The 25,950-nt window shown below is 41.4% G+C and overlaps 1 protein-coding gene across 2 annotated transcripts in view; it reads right to left on the reverse strand.

Annotated features, from left to right (window-relative positions):
- GRIK1 (glutamate ionotropic receptor kainate type subunit 1) overlaps positions 1 to 25,950 on the reverse strand; it is a gene marked incomplete at both ends in the record, with an annotated part of 352,921 nt that overhangs the window by 46,973 nt on the left and 279,998 nt on the right. For both annotated transcript variants that reach the window (XM_084231835.1, XM_084231834.1), the window contains 3 exons: positions 609 to 722; positions 6,259 to 6,303; positions 8,484 to 8,591. In XM_084231835.1, coding sequence (XP_084087961.1) covers positions 609 to 722; positions 6,259 to 6,303; positions 8,484 to 8,591 — 267 coding nt within the window. The remainder of the gene's footprint in view (positions 1 to 608; positions 723 to 6,258; positions 6,304 to 8,483; positions 8,592 to 25,950) is intronic.

Genomic DNA, 25,950 nt, shown 5'->3' on the forward strand with positions numbered 1-25,950 from the left:
AAGTCAACAGGGAAGGGATGAGAACAAATGTTGGGGTGTTGACACCCAGGCACCGACATCGGGAAGCTGGTACCACCTAGGGCTGCTGCAGCAAAGAAGGAGGGTGGTCCTGACTCCTCACAGAGGATCATGGACAGGCTAGGTGCCGTGGTTGTGAAGGACAGAGTCTCTGACGTAGGCTTTGAGAGGAAGGGGAAGACATTCCCTTCTCTACTTTCACTTCCCTGGTCTTTTGCCAGAATCTTCCCTTGGTTGAAACCAACCAGCAGCCAGAGAGAAAGGAGACTAGCTGGGTGGAGACAGAGAGTAGAATAAAGCAAATCTGAGAATGGATTGCAGGTGGGAGATCTTCAGAACAATGTTGGAAGCTTATAATTGAAGCCAATTATAGGTCTACACAAACATGCTTTAGAGTCCCAATGAAAGAGATTTGCATGCAGAGTTATTGACATGAAAATCATAGTTGAGAAATACTTTAAGGTCTTGGTGTTGGGTAAGGTGTGGTAATGACACTTGAGGTAGGAGATCCTATACTTCTAATAAACAAATGGTGGTGTAGACCAATGTTGCCGCAATAAAACAAAATGAATCTCACCCTGTCGACTTACCAGAATAGTGGTGACAATGAGCGTTCGGTTGGCCAGTGAATCAGTGATATTGCTGGACCGGTCTTTGTTGCCATCTGTCATGTTGAGCCCACTGTTGGAGTTCCAAATCCCAATCTACACAGAACACAACACATCAGAGTCTGCTGGCTGCCATCGACGACATTCACACTACAGGGAGGCCCCTTTGACACCAGGGATGGACACGAAAGCTCAGAGTCTGGGAAGAGGACACCAGGGCATCACAGGGGGTGCTACTAAATATGGGCAGATGAAATAATGCAGGGATGAGGGTGTAGATGAACTAGGGAAGGTGTGCTTTGGGGTGGAGAAGGGTCAGCCTTTTTGACTTTATTAAGCTTACTTATTCTTTTTGTTAAACTAAGAATTCTTGAACAAGCACCACATTTTTCTTTTAATGTGTGTTTGATGAGCAACTACTTGTATGTCAGTCACTGTCCCAGGAAGTGGAGGACACAGCAATGAACACAATAGACGATATTTTCTGCCCTTGTGGAGCTTACATTCTATTGACGCAAACCCTTTGTACCAAGGTGGTACCAACAGTGCCTTTAAAATTTATAGGAATAGCATGGAGGGAGCAGTGGAGAGGGTGGACAGACTAGGCTTCTAAAAGGGAAAGATGATGGAAGAAAAGTGTGGACAGGAACAGAAACATTCTGGGCTTATCTTCTGAGGAGCCAGTGATGGTGAGCTTGGCTCCCTGCACTGTATGGGGGTCTCTGTGGGCTCTAGAAGGGCTTGTTCTACTTTGTTTTGGGCCTACCTTCTGATATTCACCTGTTTACCTGTCTCATCTCTCCATTCAACCAAGAGCTCCTTCAGGGATGGTGTTCACTTTTATTGTTCATTGACCTTATCATAGATTCAACTAAGGCAATCAGGGGAACCCACTGTGCTTTTAAAAAATAATGACCACAATTTTCTCCAGTGGTCAAGTCACTTCTAGGTTATTAGGTCCTGTTGAAGTGTATTGATTTGTTTAGCCTCTGGAGGAATCTTAGACAAGAGATTTAGGGAATTGAGCTATTTTTCTGGAGTCCTCTGTCAGCAGTCATTGCCAGACTGGTGAGAGGGAGTGAGGATCTCCCTTCCAGCCAGGCCAAGCCGGTGCTGTGTGACCTTGGCTAAGATGTTAACCTTTCTGAGCTTTGGTTCTCTAACTGTAGAGTACTTTATAGGGAGCTTGGGAAGATCTAATGAGAAAACTGGAATATGTTAGGAGCTCCACAAATGTTTACCATTGATGACATCCAAATGCCTGCCCAGTACTTTCTTCAGACTTGCTCAATTGTGCAAGAAATTGAAATCATAAGTGAAATTCTTTTTCTTCTTAAATTTAGAAGCTGATTAAGTAAATGATATTGGAAAAGCAGGGGCAACTTTATGACCACTAACACATGGACGTACTCTGGGATGGATGGGGCAGAGCAGTGTCTGATCCCCCTCCCTACAATGAGAGGACATTGGCTAACTGGATGGAGTGAGATCGTTATAGACAGACCTTTGTCAGACCCTAGCTTTACAATTTCCCAGCCATGTGACCTTGGGCATGTTAATTAACCCCACTGTGCCTCCATTTCCTCACCAGCAAAATGGAAGTAATAAGACTTTTCTGATGATCAAATAACATCTCACCTGTGTGAATGTTAGGCCTCATCTTTCCTTTTCTATTTCTTTACTTTGATTTCCTGCATAAATACAGCAGCTGGAGATTCATTTAGCTTGACAAATACCCTTTTTAGAAACGATACATTCTTTGAGGAAGTTTCAAGGACAATCACACGTTCACACATCAGTGTGAAGAATGTCAAATTCACTGTTTCCTTTCTAAATTAGAGTTAGTGGGTTGGTGAAGTAAGGAGACAGGTCTAGGTTGTGGGGGCTGTGGATCTTTTTTGCATGTGACAGTATTTTGGCCTGTCTGTATAGAGAGGGTATCAGAGGCAAGACTGGGAGGTATGACATCACTTTTCATAACCATTGGCCTTTGCTGAACCAGCAAGGGGCTGTCACTTAGATGCACATAATACAAATCTGACAGTAGAAGAATCTTTTCTCTTTGGTTGTTTGTGAATTCAGAAAAGAGGGGCAATTTTTTTTCTTTCTCTTCTTACTCTTCACCCCCTCCCCATATTTCTTTTTAAGATTATTTATGCATATAAGAGCTGGGGTACAGGTCAGAAATGTGGGGTGTGAAAGGATTCACCAGAGACAGAGTGGGGAGCAGAACAGGCAAATTAACTGAAATACACCACTGAGGGGAGCAGCGGGAGAAACAGGAGAGGTCTGTTGCGCCCTATGGGTCATCTCCCCGGCTGGTATCGAACTTGTGCTGCAATGGTTGCGTATAGCTTCATAGTGCTGAAGCTTAACCCCTCACACCACCAGAGAGCCTACACCCCCATATTTCTAAGTCAAGGATCGTTGCTACTACACACACACCTACATACCCCTGGGTGTCTACAGCACACCAAGACCACACTCCAGGTTGTGGCAGCTCGCTTCTAACTCTATGAAATTGTAGAGACTTGTATTAACTGGACCGTGGCCACACTTCCAATTAAACTTTGTCTCAGGCCCTGGGGAGGATAGACCTAATTTATTTATTTACTTATTTTTTAATCTTTTAGAACCCAATTTTCAATTAAGTCTTGAAAGGTGGAGAAAATAACTCTGGTTGTACTCAATGTTTTAAGTCATGGAACACGCTGTTTTTAACTCTTATTTCTATTCATGTTAAATGTGTTTAAGGGAATGACACTAATATTTGAAAATGACAGTGTTTAAAGGCCTCGTGATACTTCTCTTTTAAAATACAAGTTTGAAATTGTAGATGCAACCTAGCTTCCCTGCTCACTTTCATCTCTTTTACCAAACTCCTAAAGCTGTGGAAGCTTGGGGGTTACTATGGTTACATTTTCAATTGACTAAATTCAAATTGTCCTTCAGCACCAACTTCCCTCCATAAAATGAGAAAAGGGAGAATAATTTTTCCACAAACTGTAAACAGAAGTTTCTTCCTTCAAGTCTAGACAAAAAGAGAGTCAAGCTATAGTAAGTGTCAAAGGGTCAGGGTCTTCCTGGAAGGGGGCAGTATAAATATACAATTTTAATTATCTCGGGTTTTTTGTTTTTAAACCTTTAAATCAGCAAAAAAGGAGAGAGAGAGAGAGAGAGAGAGAGAGAGAGAGAGAGAGAGAGAGAGTTAATCCTAAGTGGTCCACTGGCTTCACCTGTTAATTGCAGTAAATGAACACATCAGCTAATGAATGTCACTTTCTGAAGAAGCAAAATCTTAATGATTCATCCCTGTTGGGAAGAGGGATCCAGCCAAACCAGATGCCCAAAAACTTAACATGTCAGTCCTGTTCTCTGACCTTGGAGGAGGCCCTCCAGGAAATAGAACCTCAATTTTCAAACTAGCAAAAGCAGACAGCAGTAATTTACCAGTGAGAGTGGAGGGGGGATCAATTACTTGTGGGCAGGAATACACAACAGCTCAGTGGCCTGGTCCTGCTTCTTTCATTTTAACTGACAAGAAAGAGCAGCCACATGGTCTAGGACAATGGTGGGGGGTGGGGTGGGGGGAGGGTTTTTGAAAATGAGTTTTCAAATTTCACAATGCCAACTTTTTAAAATAAATGACATGCAACAAAAGGGTGTATGAGAGGGACAGCTCTTTATCTTCTGGACCTAGAGAGGGATTCACATAAACCCCAAATTCCAAAACTGCTGTATGAAATCTCAGCAGCCAGGAAGAGATCAAGTGTATCTGTTTCTTGTATCATGAGCCTTAGGGACACACATTTGAGTGAGGGGTTTTGGAAACAGTGTTATAGTCCTCTTTTTTTTTTAAGGTTTATTTATGCATACAAGAGCTGGGGCACAGGCCAGAGATGTGGGGAGGGGGGTGAGAGGAATCACTAGAGACAGAGTGGGGAACAGAACAGGCAGACTGACTGAAATACACTGCTGAGGGGAGCAGCGGGCGAGACTGGAGAGGTCAGCTTCTCCATATGGGTTGCTCCCTGGCCAGCAGGGGATCGAACTCATGCTGCAGAGGCTGCGAAATGCTTCATATTGTGGTGCTTAGCCCCTTGCGCCACCAGGGAGCTATAGTCCTCTTTTGGAACGAATTTCAGGTGGACTCTTTTAATACTAACAATGGTCAGAATGCAGAGGAGAGCTTTTGGAATTTGTATGCAAGGAAATGAATCCTTCTCTTTTAAGATGGAGTCTTGCTGAGAGAAGACAATGCATTTACTGGGTCTGGCTAGATCTCCTGTGCTAGCACACAGGGTGCTCTGAGCTGTGGATGAGCAGTCATAACACGAAGCAGCACACCACAGTATGTGCAACTTATGATGGGGCAATGATGGGCCAGCAGCAAGGAAGAGGTACAAAGGCATCGAGGAATATCAAAGCCAAGATTTGCATCCCTGGGAAGGGGGAGGGCAGGGCAATTATGGCAGTTTAGTGACCTTTGCCTTTCCTATGTGTAATTTCACAGCGTCATTCCATCCTCTGGGATATTTGGTTTGAATTAATTCAACATTGCATAAAGCACCTGGAGTCTCCAACTGGATTAGTGCCATAAATTACTTTTTGGGTGCCAGTTAGGTTCATCTATTGACTGATAATGAGGAGAGGGGATTACTTTCTCTATGCCTTTAATAGCCCAATTCATTGACTATTAAAGCCTTTTAAACCTGTGTTTTAGTTTTGAGCTCCACAACTGGGTACTACCAAGAGGGAAACCAACATTATGGCCTCTGGGAGGAACTGTTTACACTTTCTGTGACTTCACTGATCACTCAAAGGATGAAAGTGAATCTAGCAAAACCATTCAAGTTGAACAGCTTGAAGTAATGTAACCTCCATCCGTCTATCAATAGATATTTTAGCAAGTAGCTCTAGAGAAGAGGAGAGAATGAAAGACCTTGTTTGTATAATCCTGGGACATTTTCCTGATCCAAATGTTTTTCAATGTCTAACGTTTGCTTTCATAGTAAGTCTGCACATTTTTTGACACATGATACTGTACAATAAACTATGAAATAGTGGGTGTTATAATTTACAAGATAATTTCTTGTCCTCTGGAGGCTGTGGTTCTAAAACAAATTATGAGACACTAGGCACTGAGAAAGATGCCACATAAAACAAAGATAGCTCCTAAGAAAAGGAAATTTCTGAAAAAGAATCCTATTTTGTGGTGGTGACATTGAAGGAGATGTCCTAGTGTTTTGAGCCATAACCTATCTGACTTGTCTGATGGATCAAATCTAGTGTTTACCTGTCCCTTGGAGAAAATATTTAGTGATTTGAGCAGGACTATAAATGGACCAAGGTCTGCTTCTGTTGCAGTTACCTGCTTTCAGTCCTAATAGGGACTGATCCTGCCCAGGGGAAATACTTCATCCATCTTTGTTTGATCTTTTTCAAACCTGTTTTCAATGCAAAGGTCATGTGGTGGAGAGACAACCTGTTCTGTCTCTCCCATCTTCCTGTAGCTTCTCTAAGCTGCAATTGACTACTGACTGGTTTGGCCAAACTGGAAGGATGCAGGCTTTTTCTTTGACATTCCCCACCCCACCCCCACATTTCCTACGGTTTTGGTCAGAGTACAAACCTTCTTCCACACTTTATATAAGTGTTTAGACACTTCGCCAGCAGCCTTGGTTTTCAGAGGGAAAAATAAAAATAGCACTTAATTAAAATGGAGCATGGAACCGGCAAGGTATCATGGTGGTGTGTGCTCAGAGTTTTGCATTCCCCTCCCATTGTTTGGAATCTTACATGTCAATTCATTCTAAACCTGAGAACAGACACATTGAAGAGAAGCCAAGTATTTCAGTCTCACAGAAGCTACTTGGTGGTACGACACTTTTCATGCACCAAAAACATCACTTACAAGTTTTTTTGTAAATGCATATTTATGCTGCAGAGTTACAGCCCTTTAGAAGGGTTCATCAACCCTTTAGAAGACTTGTTCAGGGCATTCACAACCAAAATCAATCAATCAATCAATCAATCAATCAATCAATTCACACACGCACACACATGCACACCTCATTCTTAAGCAAGGAAAAGAAAACTTGGCTGGTGACTTCAAACTTATTCTTTATGACTTCAAGGCAGTAGAAACTTGAGTGAAAGTGAGAAAATGGACTTTTTTTCCCTAATAATTTTCCCTTTGGTCCCTTTGAGAGACTGACACGTAAAGATTGCGAACCTCCCTTGGTTCCTGAGAGATGGGTTTGGCTTCCCCCACTGCCTTAAGGCTCAATCAGCCTTCTCAGGAATTAAACCCAAGTCACCTGAAGAAAGAAAAGTTATTGCAAACAATGAAGAGGTAAGAAACAAATTGAGAAAACACTTTCATCTAATTTGATTTTGCTGTTGATGGAAAAACACCCATAGAGTGTATCGATAGCTGTGAAAGTATAACAATAGCTCATCTACTTTGTCATCCATTTGAGCCAAAAAGATGTTTCTTAACAGCTTTTTTTCTCCTTCAGTTCTGTACATTAAGAGAATATGGAGAGAAGAGAAAGGAGGCATATAGCAGCAGAGATTTCCTTAAAAAAATTAAGCCACATTATAGGCTTTTAGTCCATAACAAATATTCTTTTTTTTCCCCCTTTTGTTCCCTCTAGGCTGATGCCACACCACATGTTGAGACTAGGTGGATGCCGTGTATCTGTCAGAGCACATTTAACTAACAGACAAGCAAATCAGAGTGAAGAAGAGAGAAAAGGAGAGACAGAGGCATTTTGAAAATGAGAACACTGCAAGTATAATGTATCCTTTGAAACCTGCATGCTAATTATTTTGCTCAAACATTTCAACACCAGTGGTCACTTCCTATTACAGTCAGCTTAATTAATCTTTGTTTGGGGTGGGAGAGGCATAGTTAAGACCTAGAAAAAAATGTGCCTCCGTTAACAAAAGCAACAAAACAAATAAAAAGCTTATCTCATTTTAAAAATCAGCCCAACTATTTCAATTAAGTAATTGATTGTTCCAAGAGCAGCTCTTTTACATTAAGTGTACCTTCTTGTCCACTAGAGTGAAAAAAATTCGATTATAGAGTTTTGGTGTTTGGACAATTGTTGGGAGGATTCAAAATCTTTTTAAGGTTCTTAAGGGCAAAAACTAGGATGAGTGTAAATTAATTTCGACTTATACTTTCGACGTATACATTATAAAATTGGTATAATGAAATATATTGAGGAGTCAAGTTTTTTTACTATTAATATTTAAATAGTAACTATATTTGTACTGCTTTTAATAGTGACTAAAATAGAACTTTAAACTGTGAGAGACTGAGAATCCTAACATTAAATACATGTTGGGGACAACATTGGATTTTCTCCTAAAATCAGGTGGCAGATTTGGTTTGTTACAGTAAATCATTTATATCCCACTTGATTTATCCCTCTGCTATCAATCTCAAAAGGGAGCACAATTAGAATTAATTTCTGAGTAAGGCTTGGATGCCACTCCAAAGATAAATCAGTGCAGCTTCCGAGCTTTCATGTCTAAATTCAATTTCTAAAACGCTTTGTGAATGGCACTAACGATGCAGACCTAGAGGTTACATATCTGTGATAATAAAATCATGTTTGCTCTATAAACCCAGCACTACATAAACATTCATCATCATTGCCAGTAACACATGCAATTTAAGAATCTAGAATGTTAACCTTTATCTGCAGACCTGGAAGAGAGATCCAGAAAACTGGAACTGAACAAGCCTGATGGTATCATTTTATTATCATCCCCTTATTTGGAGGTGCAATGAAAATGCTTAGTCAGCACTTTTCCTTTCAAATTTATTACCGAGGACATTACCTTTTCAGTTCCTTCCTCTTTAAGACTAATAATGTCCAGATCAAAATCCCTCCTCAAGCCGTCGGTTTTATTGAAGGCGATACGCCCAGTCAAGCCATCCCACCGAGCCTGTGGACAACAGGAATGTGGCATTACTGCTCAACATTTATCATAATCCTAATACCATCAAATTGTAATACTGCAAATTCATCACAGTATCCAATTATTTGCTTCCACCGTGGACGTATTGGTTCAGTAACCGATAGCAGAATACCTCACGGTTTTATGAGCACTCATTTATTTTTGTCAGTTCTGACATCATAACATCAGTCAAATCTGTAATCGTGGCGGTCTAAATGGGTAGTATGGAAAGGATAACTGTAAAATAGTCTGCATGTGGAGTAAACAAAGTCATGGAATCATCATCTATTTTTCAACGTCAATCCAAATTCCTTTCCAGAAAGTTCCCCACTGCTTTCCCCACTGTGAACGATACAATCCAATGACATACTATTGAATTGTTCAGGTGTTCGTGATTTAGACTTTCCGATTTCATGTGATCATTACATTAGCTTCCCCCTGACTGCTATAGCAAATGATCATAAACAACTAAATTGATGCTCTCGTAGTTCTGGAGACTAGAAGCGGAAGTCCAAATCATTACCACTGGGCAAAGCCAAAGTGTGAGCAGGTTCCTGCTGTGCAGGCTCAGAGAGACCCATTCGGTAGTTCCCTGCCTCTTCCTGCCTCCATCCTTCACTCAGCCTGCTGAACTCCTGGCCATTATTCAAGGTTGCATAAAGTGCTGAATTTTGTTCCAGGAATGATTCTCTCCTCTGAAGCACAGAATTCCCTGCTGACACCCTTCTGACCAAAATTGCTCTGTCATTTCACTCATATATTTTTTAAAGATTTATTTATTTATGCATACAAGAGCTGGGGTACAGGCCAGAGGTGTGAGAGGTGAGAGGATCCACCAGAGAAAGAGTGGGGAACAGAACAGGCAGACTGACTGAAACACATTGCTGAGGGGAGCAGCGGGCGAGACAGGAGAGGTCTGCTGTGCCATGTGGGTTGCTCCATGGCCAGTGGGGATCAAACCAGCACTGCAGAGGCCGCGGACAGCATCACAGTGCTGCACTCAAGCAACTGTGCCATCAGGGGGGACAAATTTCACTCATACATTACATGAGCCTTATACTGTTATATAATTTTCAGCTTGGAATGCCTTGTATTCTCAAATGGATCAAGAAGGAAAATGCAATTCTCTTACTAAATTGAATTCCTTGTAGTATCTAATAAAATAACCTAGCCATTATATTTTTTTTTGCTCTAATTTGTTAAAAACAAAATGTTAATAATTTGTATATCTCATTTTTCTGTCTTCAGTAAATTCTCCCTCTTTATTGATTTTGATCTATAATTCCTCAACCCATAATCCTGCCTAAAAGTGGGGCTAACACCATTGATGAGGAGTCAAGAATCATGTTTATTTCTGAAGCCACTATCTACCTATGTGACCTTGGTTGAGTTATTTTGTTCTCCTTTAGAGCACAGAAAAGTGCTGTGAGAGAACTTTGAATAAAATGAATTTTAGCCCTGGAGTTCTATCACTACAGGGAAAATGGTGTGGTCAATGAATAAGTGTGTGGAGTCTGTAAGCTGGGCTGTATAAATGAGAAGATCCCATTGTCATCCTCAAGTTTTAACATGAAGAACCCTGCTTTCTACTGGGGAGAAAAGATTTCAACCAAGTTTGATTTCAGTTATTTCTTTCATTATTAGTTCTTTTGGAAAACACTCATTTATTGAGCTTTTTAAAAAGATTTTATTTATTATTTATGTATAGAAGAACTGAGTATAGGCCAGAGAGATGTGTGTGTATGGTAGGGGAGTGAGTGTGTGGTAGTGGTGCTCAGAGACAGAGCAGGGAGCATAACAGGTGGATTTACTGAAACACACTGCTAAGGAGAGACAGGAGAGATTTGCTGTGCTATGTGGGTCAGCTCTCTGGTTGGGGATCAAACTCATGCCATAGTGGTGATACCCTGAGACTGAACTCCTAGTGGCCACCTGGGAGGTCCCTATTTTTTTTAAAGATTTATTTATTTATTTATGCAAGAATCAGGGTACAGACCAGATGTGCAGGAGGGTAAGAGAATTCACCAGAGACAGAATGGAGAACAGAACAGGGAAACTGAGTGAAATACAATGCTGAGAGGAGCAGCAGGTGAGACAGGAGAGGTCTGCCACACCATGTGGGACCCTCATCAGCTGGCCGGGATCGAACTGGTGCTGCAGAGGATGCGGACAGTTTCACAGCGCTGCCCTTAACTGGCTGCGCCACCAGCGGAGACCCCCTATTTTTTTTAAAGATTTATTTATACAAGAACCAGGGTACACCAGATGCACGGGAGGGTGAGAGGATTCACCAGAGACAGAGCTGGGAACAGAACAGGCAGACTGATGAAATACATTGCTGAGGGGAGCAGCGGGTGAGACAGGAGAGTCTGCTGAGCCATGTGGGATTCTTGCCGGCCGACCTGGATCGAACCAGTGATGCAGAGGCTGCGGACAGCCTCACAGTGAGGCGCTCAACTGCCTGTGCTACCAGGGAGGCTCAGGGAGGTCCCTATGAGCATCTTTACTGTGCCAAAAAATACCTGGGAATATAGCACCTAACAGATGCAGTTTAGTAGGGAAAAGTCCATTCATGTATTTCAAAGAAGCACTATAAGTATGAGGATAATATTTGCGCACAATAATTAAAGAAGTATGGGGAAGGACTTATCTCAACTTAAGGGAAAGTGAGTTGCAAAAGATTCCTGGAGGAAAGAATGCCTGCGCTCTCTAAGGATAAGAAGTTGCCTTCACATAGATTCACAGGCAGAGGAAGAAAACAAGGCAGTGTAGAATAAATTAAATCATGGGTGCTTAATGCAAGATAAGGAATAGTGAGAAATGAGTCTGGAAAGGCAGGTAGGTGCTGTTCAAAAAGGTGTTATGAGTCATGCTAATTTGCTTGGGTTTTGCTTTTAGGGAACAAAGGGGTGTTTTAAGCCCAGCAGGTGTGAACAGATGTGCACTGTAGGGAGATCATTTGAGAAGAACTGGAGAGGATGATTCAGAAAAGGTCAACGTTGTAAGGAGGGGGTTGGTTAGAAGGTTGTTTAATAGAGCAAAACTTACAGAAACAAATTCACAGATCCACATATGAATACACAATAGCAAATTCCTTCATTTGTTGTTCCAACAACTTATGCACCATTGCATATTAATGGAAATAGTTTTATAGCACGGTGGGGTGGCTGGAATTCCTTGAGGTGACCTTTAAGTTCTTGCATGAAGAGTATGTGATAGAATTAACGTGTTTGAACCAACATCATTAGCATATACATTTTCTGGCTACCATTCCCAGGGGATGACTATCATAACAGAAGTATATTTTATCACTTGATAATGCTGCAAGTTCAACCAAATTAATGTCTAGAAATGATATGTGGACAGAAAAAACCTGCAGCTCTCACCTAAGCTATCTATGTGGTCAAACTGGAGGGAAGTTGAAACATGACAAGAAATGCTTCTTCAAATCCTAGGACTTCACCTCCAGAGTTTATTGCTAAATTTAATGCCAAGTCCTAGTGCCAGCTTTGAAAAGGAGGAAACATTTTTATGGCCAATAGTAACACCTGTTCTTATGCACTTGTTGAGAGATAGGTAATTATATTCCCTGCACTGGGACAACAACAATCACTATTGAACACAAGTAGGGAGTGACTCCTTCTGTGTGTTTATCGCCCTTCTCATCATATCCGGATCCCACTTGTGCCCTTGTCATTCTAGATCTTGCCTGTCAAAGGCTGGCTTTGTGCATTAATGGGTTAAACGAAAGTCTCCAAATAAGCTACTGCATTAGGATTATAGCATCCGTTTGGAAAAGGAGAATGATTTTTCTAAGATTTTGATTCATTGGAAATCTCTACTGTATTAGGGATTTGGACTGTCTTTTTTCAAGCCCTTTCTTCATGCTTCTAAAAATGTGCAGTTTTAACCCTCCTCCTGATCTGTTTGGAAGGAGGTAGTTATCTTCATTAAGTTCCATAGGATTTTCAGAAAGCTTTTTTCTCAAGGCAACTTTTTCTTTATGGGGGTCATGCTGTGAGTCAATTCTACACTTTGTCCAGAGTTTATGGAGCCCTTCACAAATGTGCAGAATTGGTGTCATTACTTTCTTGATGTAGCCTATAGCTCATAGCAGGGTCTTAAAACCCAGTTCAGAAACCCAATTTCATTTCCACTAAGTGTATCTTTTGTGTCCCTTTGTTTGGATTCTGTTGCATTGGTATTCCTGCATTTAGTGCTCCACTCTCTGGCACAGAGCATTTCCTTCTTTTTTTCTCTTCTCCTCCCTGCTCATCCATGTCAAAAAACCTCCCTTTTCATGCTCTAACAATGCGTCCTTCCTTCCTCAAATATCTACAAAGACTCCCTGCCTGGCTCTTTACTGAACCGAAATATCTCTTGACCTTCCAATCCAGTTTCCTTTACTGCCACCACTATGTTATGTCTTCTTATTTCCTGTCCCTAGAAGAGCATTTCTGGATATATTCTTTGGTGTTTTATTGGCAAACTAATTCTTGATAAGCATTGATTAAACACCATTGAGGGTGAATACACAATGATTAATTCATGGACATGATGATGAATAAGATCTATAAAGAATCTATTTTTTGGGGACAAGGCTGAAGCATATACAATTTAGATAATGATATATAATTATATTATTCATAATTGCAATTTGTTTGCCTCATGTAGAAGTATTTGCACAGGGGACAATTATAGTACACTTAACTGAAAACAATACTTAAACTGTTGTCCCTATTTTAGGAAATAGCTTTAATTTCTACCCTGTATTAGACCTCTTGACAACAAATGCTTAATAGCAACTGAATCAAATAGTGTGATTCTTAGTTCTCTCTTATCAGACACATTATTTGATGGTGAGAAGTTAGAGATCAGAGAATAAGAGAAGAAAAACCAAAGGTTTAATTAATCTCATTTGTGTGGTCTTTCTCAAGATGGTATTTATTGCCCAAATAAAAGTATCTACATATTTTAATAGCAAGGAAGTGAATAGTATCTCATTTTAGGTTCTGGCAATAATGAACTTTTAACTTTATTTTGTTAAAATGATTGCTTTTACTTATTTTTCTTTAAGGGAATTTAAATATGTAGAAGAATACAAAGTCCCTTTTCTTAACTATTTTCCTGACACGGTCATCTACATTTGCCATAGGGAATAGATTGATTCCTTTTGGAAGACAATCATCTTTATTGAGAACAGAGAGAATGTGGTTTTTAGTAGACAAGAACGTTTAAGAACAATCATTTCCAGCATTTCTTCATGAAGCATGATTATAAACTGCTTTTCTAGGAAGAACAGTATACATAGAAGGTTAGCTCCTTTAGGACTCGATCAAGGTAAAAGAAAGAAATCACCTTTAAGTGACTATTCTATGTGTGATTAAAACATCAACACTTTAAAATAAAGAAAAACAATTACAAAGGCAGGAAGGCCCCTCTCTGCCATGGTGGTCATTGGCTAACAGTGACCCTCGGGAGGATTTGATCCTCTGGGGAACTACATCTTAATTTTTCAAGTGACCATTGCTTGGTGCCCAGACTATCCAAAATGGAAATCTATAAGCCCTGAGGCAATCTTTCCATCTACAGAAAAGAGAAACCTACATTTTAATTGTATTGTCCTATGATGACTTAAAAAGTCTGACTTTCTAGGTCTGTGGTTCCTTTAGATCTTCTTGAAATGATTTCTACTGTCTTCCATGTTCCTTCAAAGCTAACATCATGATCAATGCTTGCTCACTTTTCTATTAATGTCAGAGTCACATTCATAACTGTAAAAATTCTGCTTTGTTTTGGAGATGATCTTACCAAGATACCCAAATTGGGTCGCCTGCTAGGGTCAACTGGAGGCATCATTTAAGCTTAGAAATATCTCTTTTGCTCTCTCTTTTTTGTTTTCAGTCTTGGAGCAAATCCCAGGCACTAATAGAATTTTTCTTTGCTGACTCTATTTCTGTTGTTTCCTCCATGTCTTTTCCTCAGAGGGTATATGCAGACTCTGATTTTTGCCCAAATCTGTCATCATGCCCGTAGTTTGAGTTATGAGTTCTGGGTTCAGAGACCAGGAGAGCACTATATGGTCTCATCCCTTGGTGCTATTGCTCATGGATCTACCTCTGAAGCTCCTGGTTTGGGCCATGACCAGGTCTAGGGACTATGGGGTGTTAAACTGCGAGTCTAGTTTCAAGGTCATGGTCAGGAGAGCACTGTGGTACATGTGATCAGATTTGCACATGGCCACAAAGTTATTCTCCTGGCAGCAAGGCCTGGGAAGCTAATATTTTGTTCTGATTTTGTGGTGACCTGTCAGGTAGATAAAAAGTAATCTGATTGTCTGTAAGATGAGAGTGAAAATCTGGTTTGCTAGTCTTTCCTTTTGTCTGAGCAAACTCATGTCTAGGTTTACTAGAAAGATCTGCCCTTCAGTTCTGCCCCTGTGGGTTTTTGATACCATGTTTATTTCTCATTTGTGGTTAAGGCTGCAGAACCCTCAGTGTCTGTGTCCTGTGTCTTAAAATGAGAATAGTCTCTTCACATCATTGGGTGAAATATATTTCTGTCTCCAGAAGTAATAAATGAATTAGACTATAAAACATTACAAATGAAAGGATCTGGGTTTTGTTTTTTTTTGGGGGGGCAAATATTGGTTGCTTATATTAACATTCCCCAGGCTTCCTGTAATGTAGAGAAACTGAAGTTTTCAATATATTTTATGTGCTACCCTTAAAAAAATCACAGTAATTGCTAGCTCAAAAGCATTTTCATATTCAAACCCAAGTTTCTATAACCAAAGTCCACATTTAATGAATTGAACAAATTTAATTAACTCTAAATAGCTAAAAAATTGCTTTTCTTTCTCCTGATTTTGTCATTGTGAATAATAATTCATACACACATTTTTCTAGATTTATTTTGTGTTTCTTGATGAAGAGGACAGTTAATCTGAACTTTCCAAACTTCTTATGCTGGTTGACTGATCAGATGAGCAAGCATTGCTACATAATGTTTAAAATGAGGGTGCAAAATTACATATGCAATTATAGCAAATTATGATTCTGACCAAACTTTTATATCAACAGCAATTTTGCTTTGTGATGTATCAGTTTAAACATAATTAAGTTTCATAATAAGTTTAAGCCCTCGAGTTAACATTAAATTAGGTTAATTAATGGAAAAATTTTGAATATAAGGGTAGTTTCTAAGTAGGAGAAAATACTGACATATTAATCACCATATCTTTCCATGTACATATGTATGTGGATAAGTGTACATGTCTTATTTTTGTTATATGTTATAGAGAAGGTGAACTTTGGATCACGCCAATGAACATGCTTACTGTTGCTGCCTTGACGAAACCTGGTCAAAGGATGAATGTGATCCTATAAGTTTGTATGTGCCTGGTCATGTACATGAAATAATGGGTTATACATTTGTTTACAAGGTTAAGAGAAAATATGTACCAAATTATAAAGAAAAGTACAGTGAACACAAAAGCTCTGATTTGCCTTGGAGTATAATATCTGCATCTGATGAATCTGAATAAAAGCAAAAAGTATGTTAAAAATTTGGCAAAGTTTGTACAGTTTTGATGGGTTTATTAATAAACCGTATATTTTAAATTTTCTAACTCTTTATACCAAGTGTTTGAATGATTGCTGTTAACCTAGAGTTTTTGCTTCGTTCTTTCAAAAAGACAGTAGATCTTGGAACATTGAGTTTATTCTTAACAAGAAGATTGAATATTACCAAGAAGATAAAAGGGTACAAACTGAAGTTTGTAATTTACCTTTTATGCAATATATCCGATTCCTTTAGTTACCATCATCAACAAGTGGCGTCTGCTTTATCTGCCTGATTGTCTGAAGGCTGGAAACTGCACCCTTGTCAACGAATGGCAGTCTCAGAGTCTGATAGAATATTGGTGTCAGATATTTTTACCTATTGGTACTTTAAGAAATAGAGTTATTTCTACAGGCTTTGGAGCTTAAAATGACATCACCTAGGCACTGAAAATGTCTTTCTAGGACTTTCCATAGTACATCCACAGCAGTCAACCTTAATGAAGCAGAGGGTTGACCCCACACACAGATGCACAGGACTGAAAATGGTGCAAAAGAACTGTGGATGGCCTCCCTGGTTGCACAAGGGGTTAAGTGTTGCCACTGTGATGCTATCCCAGCCACTGCAGCACGAGTTCGATCCCCGGCCAGGGAGGTGACCCACAAGACACAACAGACCTCTCCTGTCTCACCCCCTGCTCCCCTCAGCAATGTATTTTAGTAGGTCTGTCTTTTCTGCTCCCCACTCTGTGTTTGGTGACTCCTCTCACCCCCCACACCTCTAGCCTACAACCCAGTTCTTGTATACATAAATAAATAAAACTTAAAATAAAATAAGAACTGTGGAGGGAAATATAACTATGGTTGTTTGGTTTGGTGCATTAAATGTTCTATTGAGGAAGTGACACTATCCCTTTCTTTATTTTTTAGTCCTCAAAGTAGGAACCTATAAATAACACATTCTTTATTTGACACCGTATTCTCCTTCAAAGTCCACTACCAATGCACTAGTTTTTATGTCAGTATAGCTATTTGTATAAAATTAATGACAATTTGTCTTCTGTTTTTATTAGGGCATAGTTGGACAAATTGGCTGTGCAAATAAGGTTTTACTAGGATTGTCATATTTGAGAATGAGTCTCATTTAATCAGGTATAGCAAATCCACCATTAAGGAGCAAGCCTCATCATTCATATGTAGAAATAAGGTCGAGAAAGTCTTCTGGGAAATTGATCTGCTATTTGCCTCAGGATTCACAGAATCCCAGACTCTTCATTTTACAGGTGATAAGGAAGATTATTTCCTAGCAATTCAGGAAATCTAACAGCTTCAGGTTAACTCAAAAAGAGAAATTCACCATTATATACAGGTATTGTACTGTGTAGATAAGGTTTTGGCTTTAGATTTTTACTGTGCTGTGATAGTATGAGTCATGACCTTCTCTCTTCCCCTCACCCTTATCCCCAAGTGTCCATGGTGTATCCCCAGAACCTAGAATGAGGCAAAAGGTACTTTGCAGATGTGATCAAGTTAAGTAACTTAAGTGCATAGGGAAGGATCTGGTTGTGCCTGATGTAATCACAAGGACCTGTATGAGCAGCATCAGGGAGGAGTTAGGCAGACAGAAGAAGATAGACTGAAAGATGCCACGTCATTTTTGAATTGAACACAAAGGGTCCGCAAAGCCAGGGATGACAGAAGGTCTGTAGACACTGGAAGAGGTAAGGGGACTGACTTTGCCCTCAAGCCTCAGGAAGGAGCCAGCCGTGCCAACACCTTGACGTTAGCCTAGTGGGGCCTGTGTCAGACTTCTGACCTGAAAATATTGTAAAAGTATAAATTTCTGTTGTTCTTAAACTCACATTTACGGTGTTCATTTCAGCACAATTGGAACGTATGCACGTTGGAATAATCTAGCCAATGTCAAGCTCAAAAAGCATTTCTGGGATAAGAGAGTATTTTGAAAACACTATCAGATATTTCTTTAGAAATTTCTATGTAGAAGGTAATTTTTCTGGCCTTGGCGACTGCTCTGAATTTGCTGGCCATATGCAAAGGTGTGTTTGTGGTTAATGAACACCTCTTTTGGTAAAATGACTCATCTCCAGAGATTATTTATGACACCAGAGAGGACAGTAGAGAAAATTATCTAAAATATGTACATATAAGAATAACTGCATGTCCCTTCAAGGCCATATGGACTCACTGTCATTGCTGAACACTTGCTGAACACTTGAACACTGTCATTGCTGAACTCACTGTCTACGGGACTGTACTTTTGATTCTTTAACTGTTTTCTATTGTTTAGGGTCAAGACTATGAAATGCTATGTTAATTTTTACATTCTGCTCAATACAGATGCAAATAACCCATGTGTGATATGAAAGAGAACCTCGAAAGGTATGGTTTTACTGCTCTGTAGGGTCGCAATCAGTTATGTCTCTAACAGCACTTATTCCAGTTAGCATGTCCCACTGGATTATTTTTTTTAAAGATTTATTTATTTATGCATACAAGAACTGGGGTACAGGCCAGAGGTGTGTGGGGTGAGAGGATTCACCAGAGACAGAGTGGGGAGCAGAAAAGGCAGATGGATTGAAATACACTGCTAAGGAGAGCAGCGGGCGACTCAGGAGAGGCCTGCTGCACCACATGGGCTGCTCCCCAGCCGGGGATTGAACTCATACTGCAGTGGCTGCAGACAGATTCATAGGTTGAGTATTAACCCCTTGAGCCACCAGGAAGGCCCTCCCACTGCATTATATAATCACTGTTCCTCTAAATCTTCCTTGAATCAGGCTATAGTGCCCTACTGGTAGTGTCACTGAGTGTATTTTTGGCACGTACTTGCTTACATTTGTAAGTTATGTTTATTTCTTTATGAAGTTTTATATTGACAAATGCTGAGTGGTGTGTATGCTTTTTCTCATTGGAACCTTACAACAGCCAGATTAGATAAGCAGGATATTCCCATTTAAGGAAGAGGAAAGAGTCTGACAGTAAAATGCAGTAGTTCAGCTAGTAAAATGGAGAAGTTCAGAATCAGATCTGCCCAAATTTCTTCTTTCTTCACCCTCTGGCATGTCCATGGATAAGGTCATGAGCAGGGCAATGAAGATGTGTGGACTATTTTTTCTTGTTTCATATCCTCACACTGGATTTTGCATAGGTCAGGAGGAGAGAACATTCTCAAACCAAGAAAATAAAGGAGAATGTAAAATCAGCGTGGAACCCTGACTTTTCACTAAATCTTTGGCACATTTGAAGTCTGAGTTATCCAAACTGACCCAAGTAGGATCTTCTGGGTTCAATTAGGAACCAAACCCTGGTTTCTGTTGTCCTATTAATGAGGTTTTCTGCTTCATCTAGCACAGAGCAGCCTCTCTGGAAAGTCAATGTCACGTAATTGGCTATGCCATCAGCTGGAGGAAAAACAACAATAGAAAACCCTGTCAGGTGCCTCCCTGATGGTGTAAGGGGTTAGCACCATGGAGCTATTGGCAGCCACTGCAGCATGAGTTTGATCCCTGGCTAGGGAGCTACCCACATGGCACAGCAGACCTCTCCTGTTTCGCCCGCTGCTTCCCTCAGCAATGTATTTCAGTAGATCTGCCTGTTCTGCTCCACACTCTGTCTCTGGTGAATCCTCTTACCCCCTGCTCCTCTGGCCTACTCCCCAGCTCTTACATGCATAAACAAATTTTAAAAAATAATCCAGTCAGCCTTTTTCTGTGGAGTCCCCCATTAGAGGCCCAGGGGCAGTTTAGACACGGAATCCTGTTGGCCCTCAGGGAGCAAGTGGAATGGCGAGACAGTGTCTGAACACTTACATTATCTTAATTTGGCTGAAATGCCTTTAACTTTCCTGCTACGGATGCTTCGCTGCTCTTAACCCCCTTCTGCTTGCCGGTCAGTGGATTATATGGGTTCTAGATTGGTCTTTCTGTGATTTCCATTTTGTATTTACTAGGGCTAGGGTGTAAGTGTTCCAAAACATTTTCCCATCAAAGTTGGTGACATTGGCTGAGTTAAAATATAACTAGAAAGTTCTGGAGCAAGTTTTAAAGTCTTTTATCTCCAGTCACACACACATCTCCTTCCTCTAAAACTTCTCCCTAGATTTTCCCTTGATTTCCTTCTCTTCACGACACTGTCTTCCTCATGTTTTCATTAAGTTCTGTTTTCTGAGATATCATGGATGCTTTGATTTTTATAAGGCCCATTGTGTGCCAATATGAGACAGAACCAATTTATCACAGAACAACATGTGGAAAATGCAAAGTTTTTAAGAAAAACAGGCGATGTAATAAAATCATAAGTTGATATGCTTTTATAGGCCTGACCTCTGCCTCCCTCCCCAGAACAAAACACAGCAAAGCAGAACAAAACAGAAGTTCACATACTGCATTTAAAAATAAAATAATGCTGCTAATAAACACTGCATTAGTTTTCACATATCATTCACAATTTTTACTTATAAGCCTGGTATTATAAACAACATGCTTTTTAATATAATGAGAGTTAATTTTAATAGCTACAAGTTTTAACATCTGAGCTTGGTACATTAAAAATAATTTGAATTTGTGAATCAGAGAGATAGATGTGTCTCTTGGCCCTGTCATTGATTTCCTGGGTGAACCTGGGCAAGTCCTTAACTTCTTCAAGTTCCATTTGCAACAGTGAGTACTGTCTTCACATAGTTGTTGTCAAGAGATGATGCTTCAAAGCATCTAACAGGGTATTGTCAAATGGAAACTCAATAAAGCTCCAGTTCCTTTATTATCTTGACCTAGTTAAGACTCCCTTAACTCCCCTCACAGATGCATGAGTTCTCGTAGATTACTCATTTTGCAATGAGCCTGTTCTGTCTCCGAGTCCTCCTTTATGCTCCTTGTCAGCGAATGAAACACTGCCTTCCTCCATCATCAATCCTATCAATGCAATGATTCTCAATTTTTTTTTAAGATTTATTTATTTATTTATACAGACACTGGGTACAGTCAGAAGCGCGGGAAGGTGAGAGAATTCACCAGAGCCAGAGTGGGGAGCAGAACAGGCAAACTGAGGAGAAATACACTGCTGAGGGGAGTGGCCAGGGCAGCAGGAGAGGTCTGCGCACCATGTGGGACCCTTGCTGGTGGCCGGGAATCGAACCAGTGCTGCAGAGCCCAGCGCTCAACCGCTGCACCACCAGGGGAGGTCCGATTTTCAAATTTTAATAAGCACAAAATCATTGAGATTTTGTTTGCGGTGAGTATCAGGGAGCTGCGTTTTTTTTCACAAGCATTCCACTTGGTTTTGCTGAAGCAGATCCTTGCTAAACTCAGAAACCTTGAAGTACAGCATATAGCTTGTCAACTGCATAGACCCTCTATTGCTGCTTGCTAAGCAAGCCCATCAGTTATCCATTATAAAGCATAGAGACTGATTTCAGTTCTGAAGGAACTCACACCCTGATGATTAAGGCATTTATCCCCTGTCTGTCTGTCTGTCTGTCTGTCTGTCTCTAAGTAACTGTCCTCTATCACCTATCTGTCATCTATATATCAATCTATTATCATCATCATCTATTTACCTATTTTTCTAAGTACAGTGAGCATACAGTTAAAAAAGCAAAAGAGTAGCACTGATAACAATTTTTATATAATTGATAAAAAAGAATGGTGTTTGGTATGGTCAGTGTACTTTATATGAGATGAAGACTGAATTATTCAATTAGTGAAGAAACACAGGATTTGAAGGACCGCACACTCTAGTTTCTCCGTACAGCACTGGTGTCACACACTGTCATCGTGTGGTTAAGGATGTGGAGATTGGATCTCATACCCATGTATACTAGGAATTTTTAGAAATAAAAACTCACTAAGTTATAACAAAAAAGGGGAAGAAATCTTGTCATTTGTCAGAACATGGATGAAAATGCAGAAGGATGACACCAAGAAAAATAAATCAGAAGACAAATACTGGATGATGTCACTCCTATGTGAAATATGAAAAACAAAACAAAACAAATATACAGAGAAAATTAAAACAAACAAACAAAAAGCCCTCTAGAAATCCTATTGTAGACTTGAGGTCACTAGAGGGAGCGAGGCAGTGGTGGGGGGAAGTGGGTGGAGGGGCCCAGTGGACTAGGATGGAGGACTCTGGATGCTCTGGTGGTGGAGGTGGGGTGATGACATGCATCTGAGGAGGTGTGAACCTGTACTTCCAAATCATGTATGGTGGTGTAAGCCAACCCTACCTCAATAAAAAGGACAGAAAAAAAAAAAGAATAGAAAAGAAATAATACCTCTTTGGGAGAGTGTTTTTTGGTATGTTGTAATGAAATAAATCTATTCAGTCTTTTAGAAATTTGTATTTCTACCCCCCCAAAAAATAAAAAAAAAAATGATTTGCCCCCAAAGGTCTGTTTGTTTCAATTAATCTTGAGGTCACACTAAACTCATAGCTGCTCTTTTGGGGATCTAGGCATCGGCCCTCAAGCACCCCAAACTGAGAGTTCTTTTGTTTTGTGTGTGTTTGGCCAGTGTTCCCTCACTGGAGCATCGTCCTGTGAGGGCTGCACAGTGCTACAGAGACATCTCCTACAAAGGGAATGGACATGTTCCTCCACCCCAGTAAGCATGGCGGCGCTGAGTGTCCAGGTGAGGCAGCATGACACGGCAGGCTCAGGGAGACACACGAGGAGGCTTCACTTGCTTCTCAGCTTTGGACTTGCACTAGGCACATGGGGGCTTGGAGGGAAAATGTGGAGGAGAGACCAGCAGAGGCACTTGGAAGTGTGGGTGAGAGACGTGTGGGGAGTCTGATGATGGTGGTCATTATCTTGATTCATACTTTGAGTTTGCTCTTTTTTTTTTTAAAGATTTGTTTATTTATTTATACAAGCACTGGGTACAGTCAGAAGCGCGGGAGGGTGATAGAATTCACCAGAGCCAGAGCGGGAAGCAGAACAGGCAGAAGGACTGAAGTACACTGCTGAGGGGAGCAGCGGGCGACAGGAGAGGTCTGCGTGCCATGTGGGACCCTCCTCCGGTGGCCGGGGAGCAGCCGGGGATCGAACAGGCGCTGCAGAGGCCGCGGGCAGCTTCACAGCCCAGCGCTCAACCGCTGCGCCACTAGGGAGGCCCTGATTTTGCTCCTTTTGTCTCTGAATTGCCTGCTCCCTTTTGCCCCCTTTTTGTGGGTTCCCTCCAGAAGGGGCCTTGGACTGATGGGAAGTTCTCAGGCCCCAGTGGTCCTGCTTTGGGCCAACACTGTTTATGTCATGAGGAGAGGGTAACTTTGGGTGTTTTTCTGGGAAACTGTTTTCCTTTCTTCTCTCTCTCTGCACACTAATCTATAAAAGTTCTTTTATATTAGGAGTTCTCTTATGTTTGTGTATAAGTATGATCAGACCCCTTTAAAGCATGCGAGTTTGGGGTCCCAAGGTACCCCTTGGCTGCACTCTTAACAATAGCAGCCAACGCTCAAATGTCAGTGTGCCCCTATTTGAGGCCTGGGACTTTCAGGGGTGTCCTTGAGGTCCAGGGTCCCCTGCATGCTGTTGGTCTGGAAGTATTTACACTGGTCTTGAAGCATCTTCTGTGCTACTGCAAGTGATAATCCCAGTAGCTAATGTGCCCTGGGGTTTCAGGGGGCACGTCCTTGAAACAATATTTTCAGTAGCCTAAAGAGCGAAAACCCACCTCTCTAAGTATTTGTGATACTCTCCACCTTCCTTCCTACCCCCTTCTCTTGCCATGTTCTGCCCCAACAGCTACATAAGAACCTTGTGTTCCAACCACGCCGATGCTCTGCAGATTCTGGACAGGCTCATCATTCACGCACATGCTCCCGCTACATCCTTACCTAGAATTTTCTCCCCAGACACGTGCTTAGACAAACTGGTCATCGATACAGCACAAGCCTCCCCAGGGCAAAGGCAGGCAACCCTTTAGTTCACTGATGTACCCAACCACCAAGGACATTTCTTGATGCCCAGTGAGTGCACAATATTGGCTGAATGAGCAAAGGTCCATTCAAGTGTCACTGCCTCTCTGAAGCCATTCCCTTCAGGGAGAATGTATAGCTTTTCCTCCAGGACTGGAGAGTATCATATTTTATCCTGTTACACTCCACATCAGCGCAGTGCTGCATTACAGAGTGGAGTGTACATCCCTCCAGATGATTGCTTCCTCAGAGTGAGGGGCAGTGTTTATATTTATCATCTGCTTTCATTGCTTGTCACTCCTCTTGTACCTAGTAGTGCTATGGATTTAAGATACACTTAGTACATATATATTACATTGAATTTCTGGTAAGATCTTGCATGCACATTTATATTTAATATGACACCTTTAGAAGACACAAAAATGACATACTTTAATCAGAAGTTATTTTGACACAAGTCCTTCTCTGCTATGTCTTTCAATATCAGAGACGTTTGTGGTTCTGCTGGAATCATAATCTGACAGTCCTGTTTTGCTCAGCCCCAGACCTCTATAACTTTGCATTCTTTGTAAGGAGCAAGATGTTTGTAACTTTGGAAAAATCACTTCACCTACAAATGCCTCCAGTTTTCCTATACATGAGGACACTGAATGGCGCCTCTGTGAGGTCCAACTGTTTTGTTCCTCCCTCCGCTTGGTTTGGAAATCTGCCTAAATGCTTTCACAAGTGTCCTCTGCCTGAGCTGAAACTGGATTGTCTTAGGAACCTGTAGGGTAAGTGATTTTCAGGCTTTTCAGCCCTCCCGCCATTAGCATTGATGATGGATCCTTGTAGTCCTGAATGCATGCCTGATGGCGGACACCTGAAGAGGGTGTGGGCATGCGTAAGTGGGTACACCTGGGCTGAGAGACTGTGCTTATAAGGGCAGAGTCATGGGGACGCCAGCCGAACCACAAGAGAGCAGCAGAGAACAAGGTCACCAGAGAACGCCGGAGAGCCCAGGTAGAGTGAAGACTTTCTGGGGAGTGGGAGGCCTGCCAGCCTCCTGCCCCCCACCCCCCACCCCGGCACCCCAGCCTGCTGTGTACCTGGTAAATCCCAATAAAAGTCTGCAAAAGCCACTGAGGGCTCCAGGACTCCTCCTTACCCTGTCTGCTCGGATCACAGAGAACGTGCACTGTGCCCATTCACTCCCACTGCTACAGAACCCATCCTGGAACTTTTTAAAAACTAACAGTATGTGACTGAAGGGTACCCAGGAACCCCCAAACCTGCATGCTTTAAAAGGGGGTGCTGCCATTTGCCACATAAAGAAGAGGGAAGAGAAGAGAGGACATTCATGGCCCACTAAGGCATTCCAAATCACCCATCCCCGCATGGACAAAAACCCAGCTGAACAGGGTCAGCCTGATTTGAGGCCACTGAGACCTGAATGCTTGCCACAGGCCTAACGTACCTTCTGTCAGGGAACCATAGGAAATGGGTTCTGAAGCAGGTCCCAGGGAGCTGGGGTAAAGGAGAGACCTCAAGATAACGCTGTCATTGTCAGCCCTCCCACGGGTCTCCCTCCATGGGTCCTTATCTCTACCTCTCTTGCCTCTATGTGTCCCCTTTAATGTCCGCTTCCCTATGGCACCAGGTATAAATCAGTCTCTTTACAAGAGGAATCCCCTGTAGCCCATGTGCCTTCGGAGATACAGAGCTTCACCTGACTGCTCAGCTGTGCCCCTGAGCTCCAGCAGCTAGTCCAGGGCATGCTTCCAGGAAGTGGGGACGGGAGCAGGCACTCCAAGTTTACCTTCCCAATGTACTTTGGGAAGGTAAACTGGAGCTGGACCATCTAAGGAGAA

Source organism: Talpa europaea, assembly GCF_964194135.1.
Source record: "Talpa europaea genome assembly, chromosome: 4".
In the NCBI taxonomy this organism is placed as follows: Eukaryota; Metazoa; Chordata; class Mammalia; order Eulipotyphla; family Talpidae; genus Talpa; species Talpa europaea.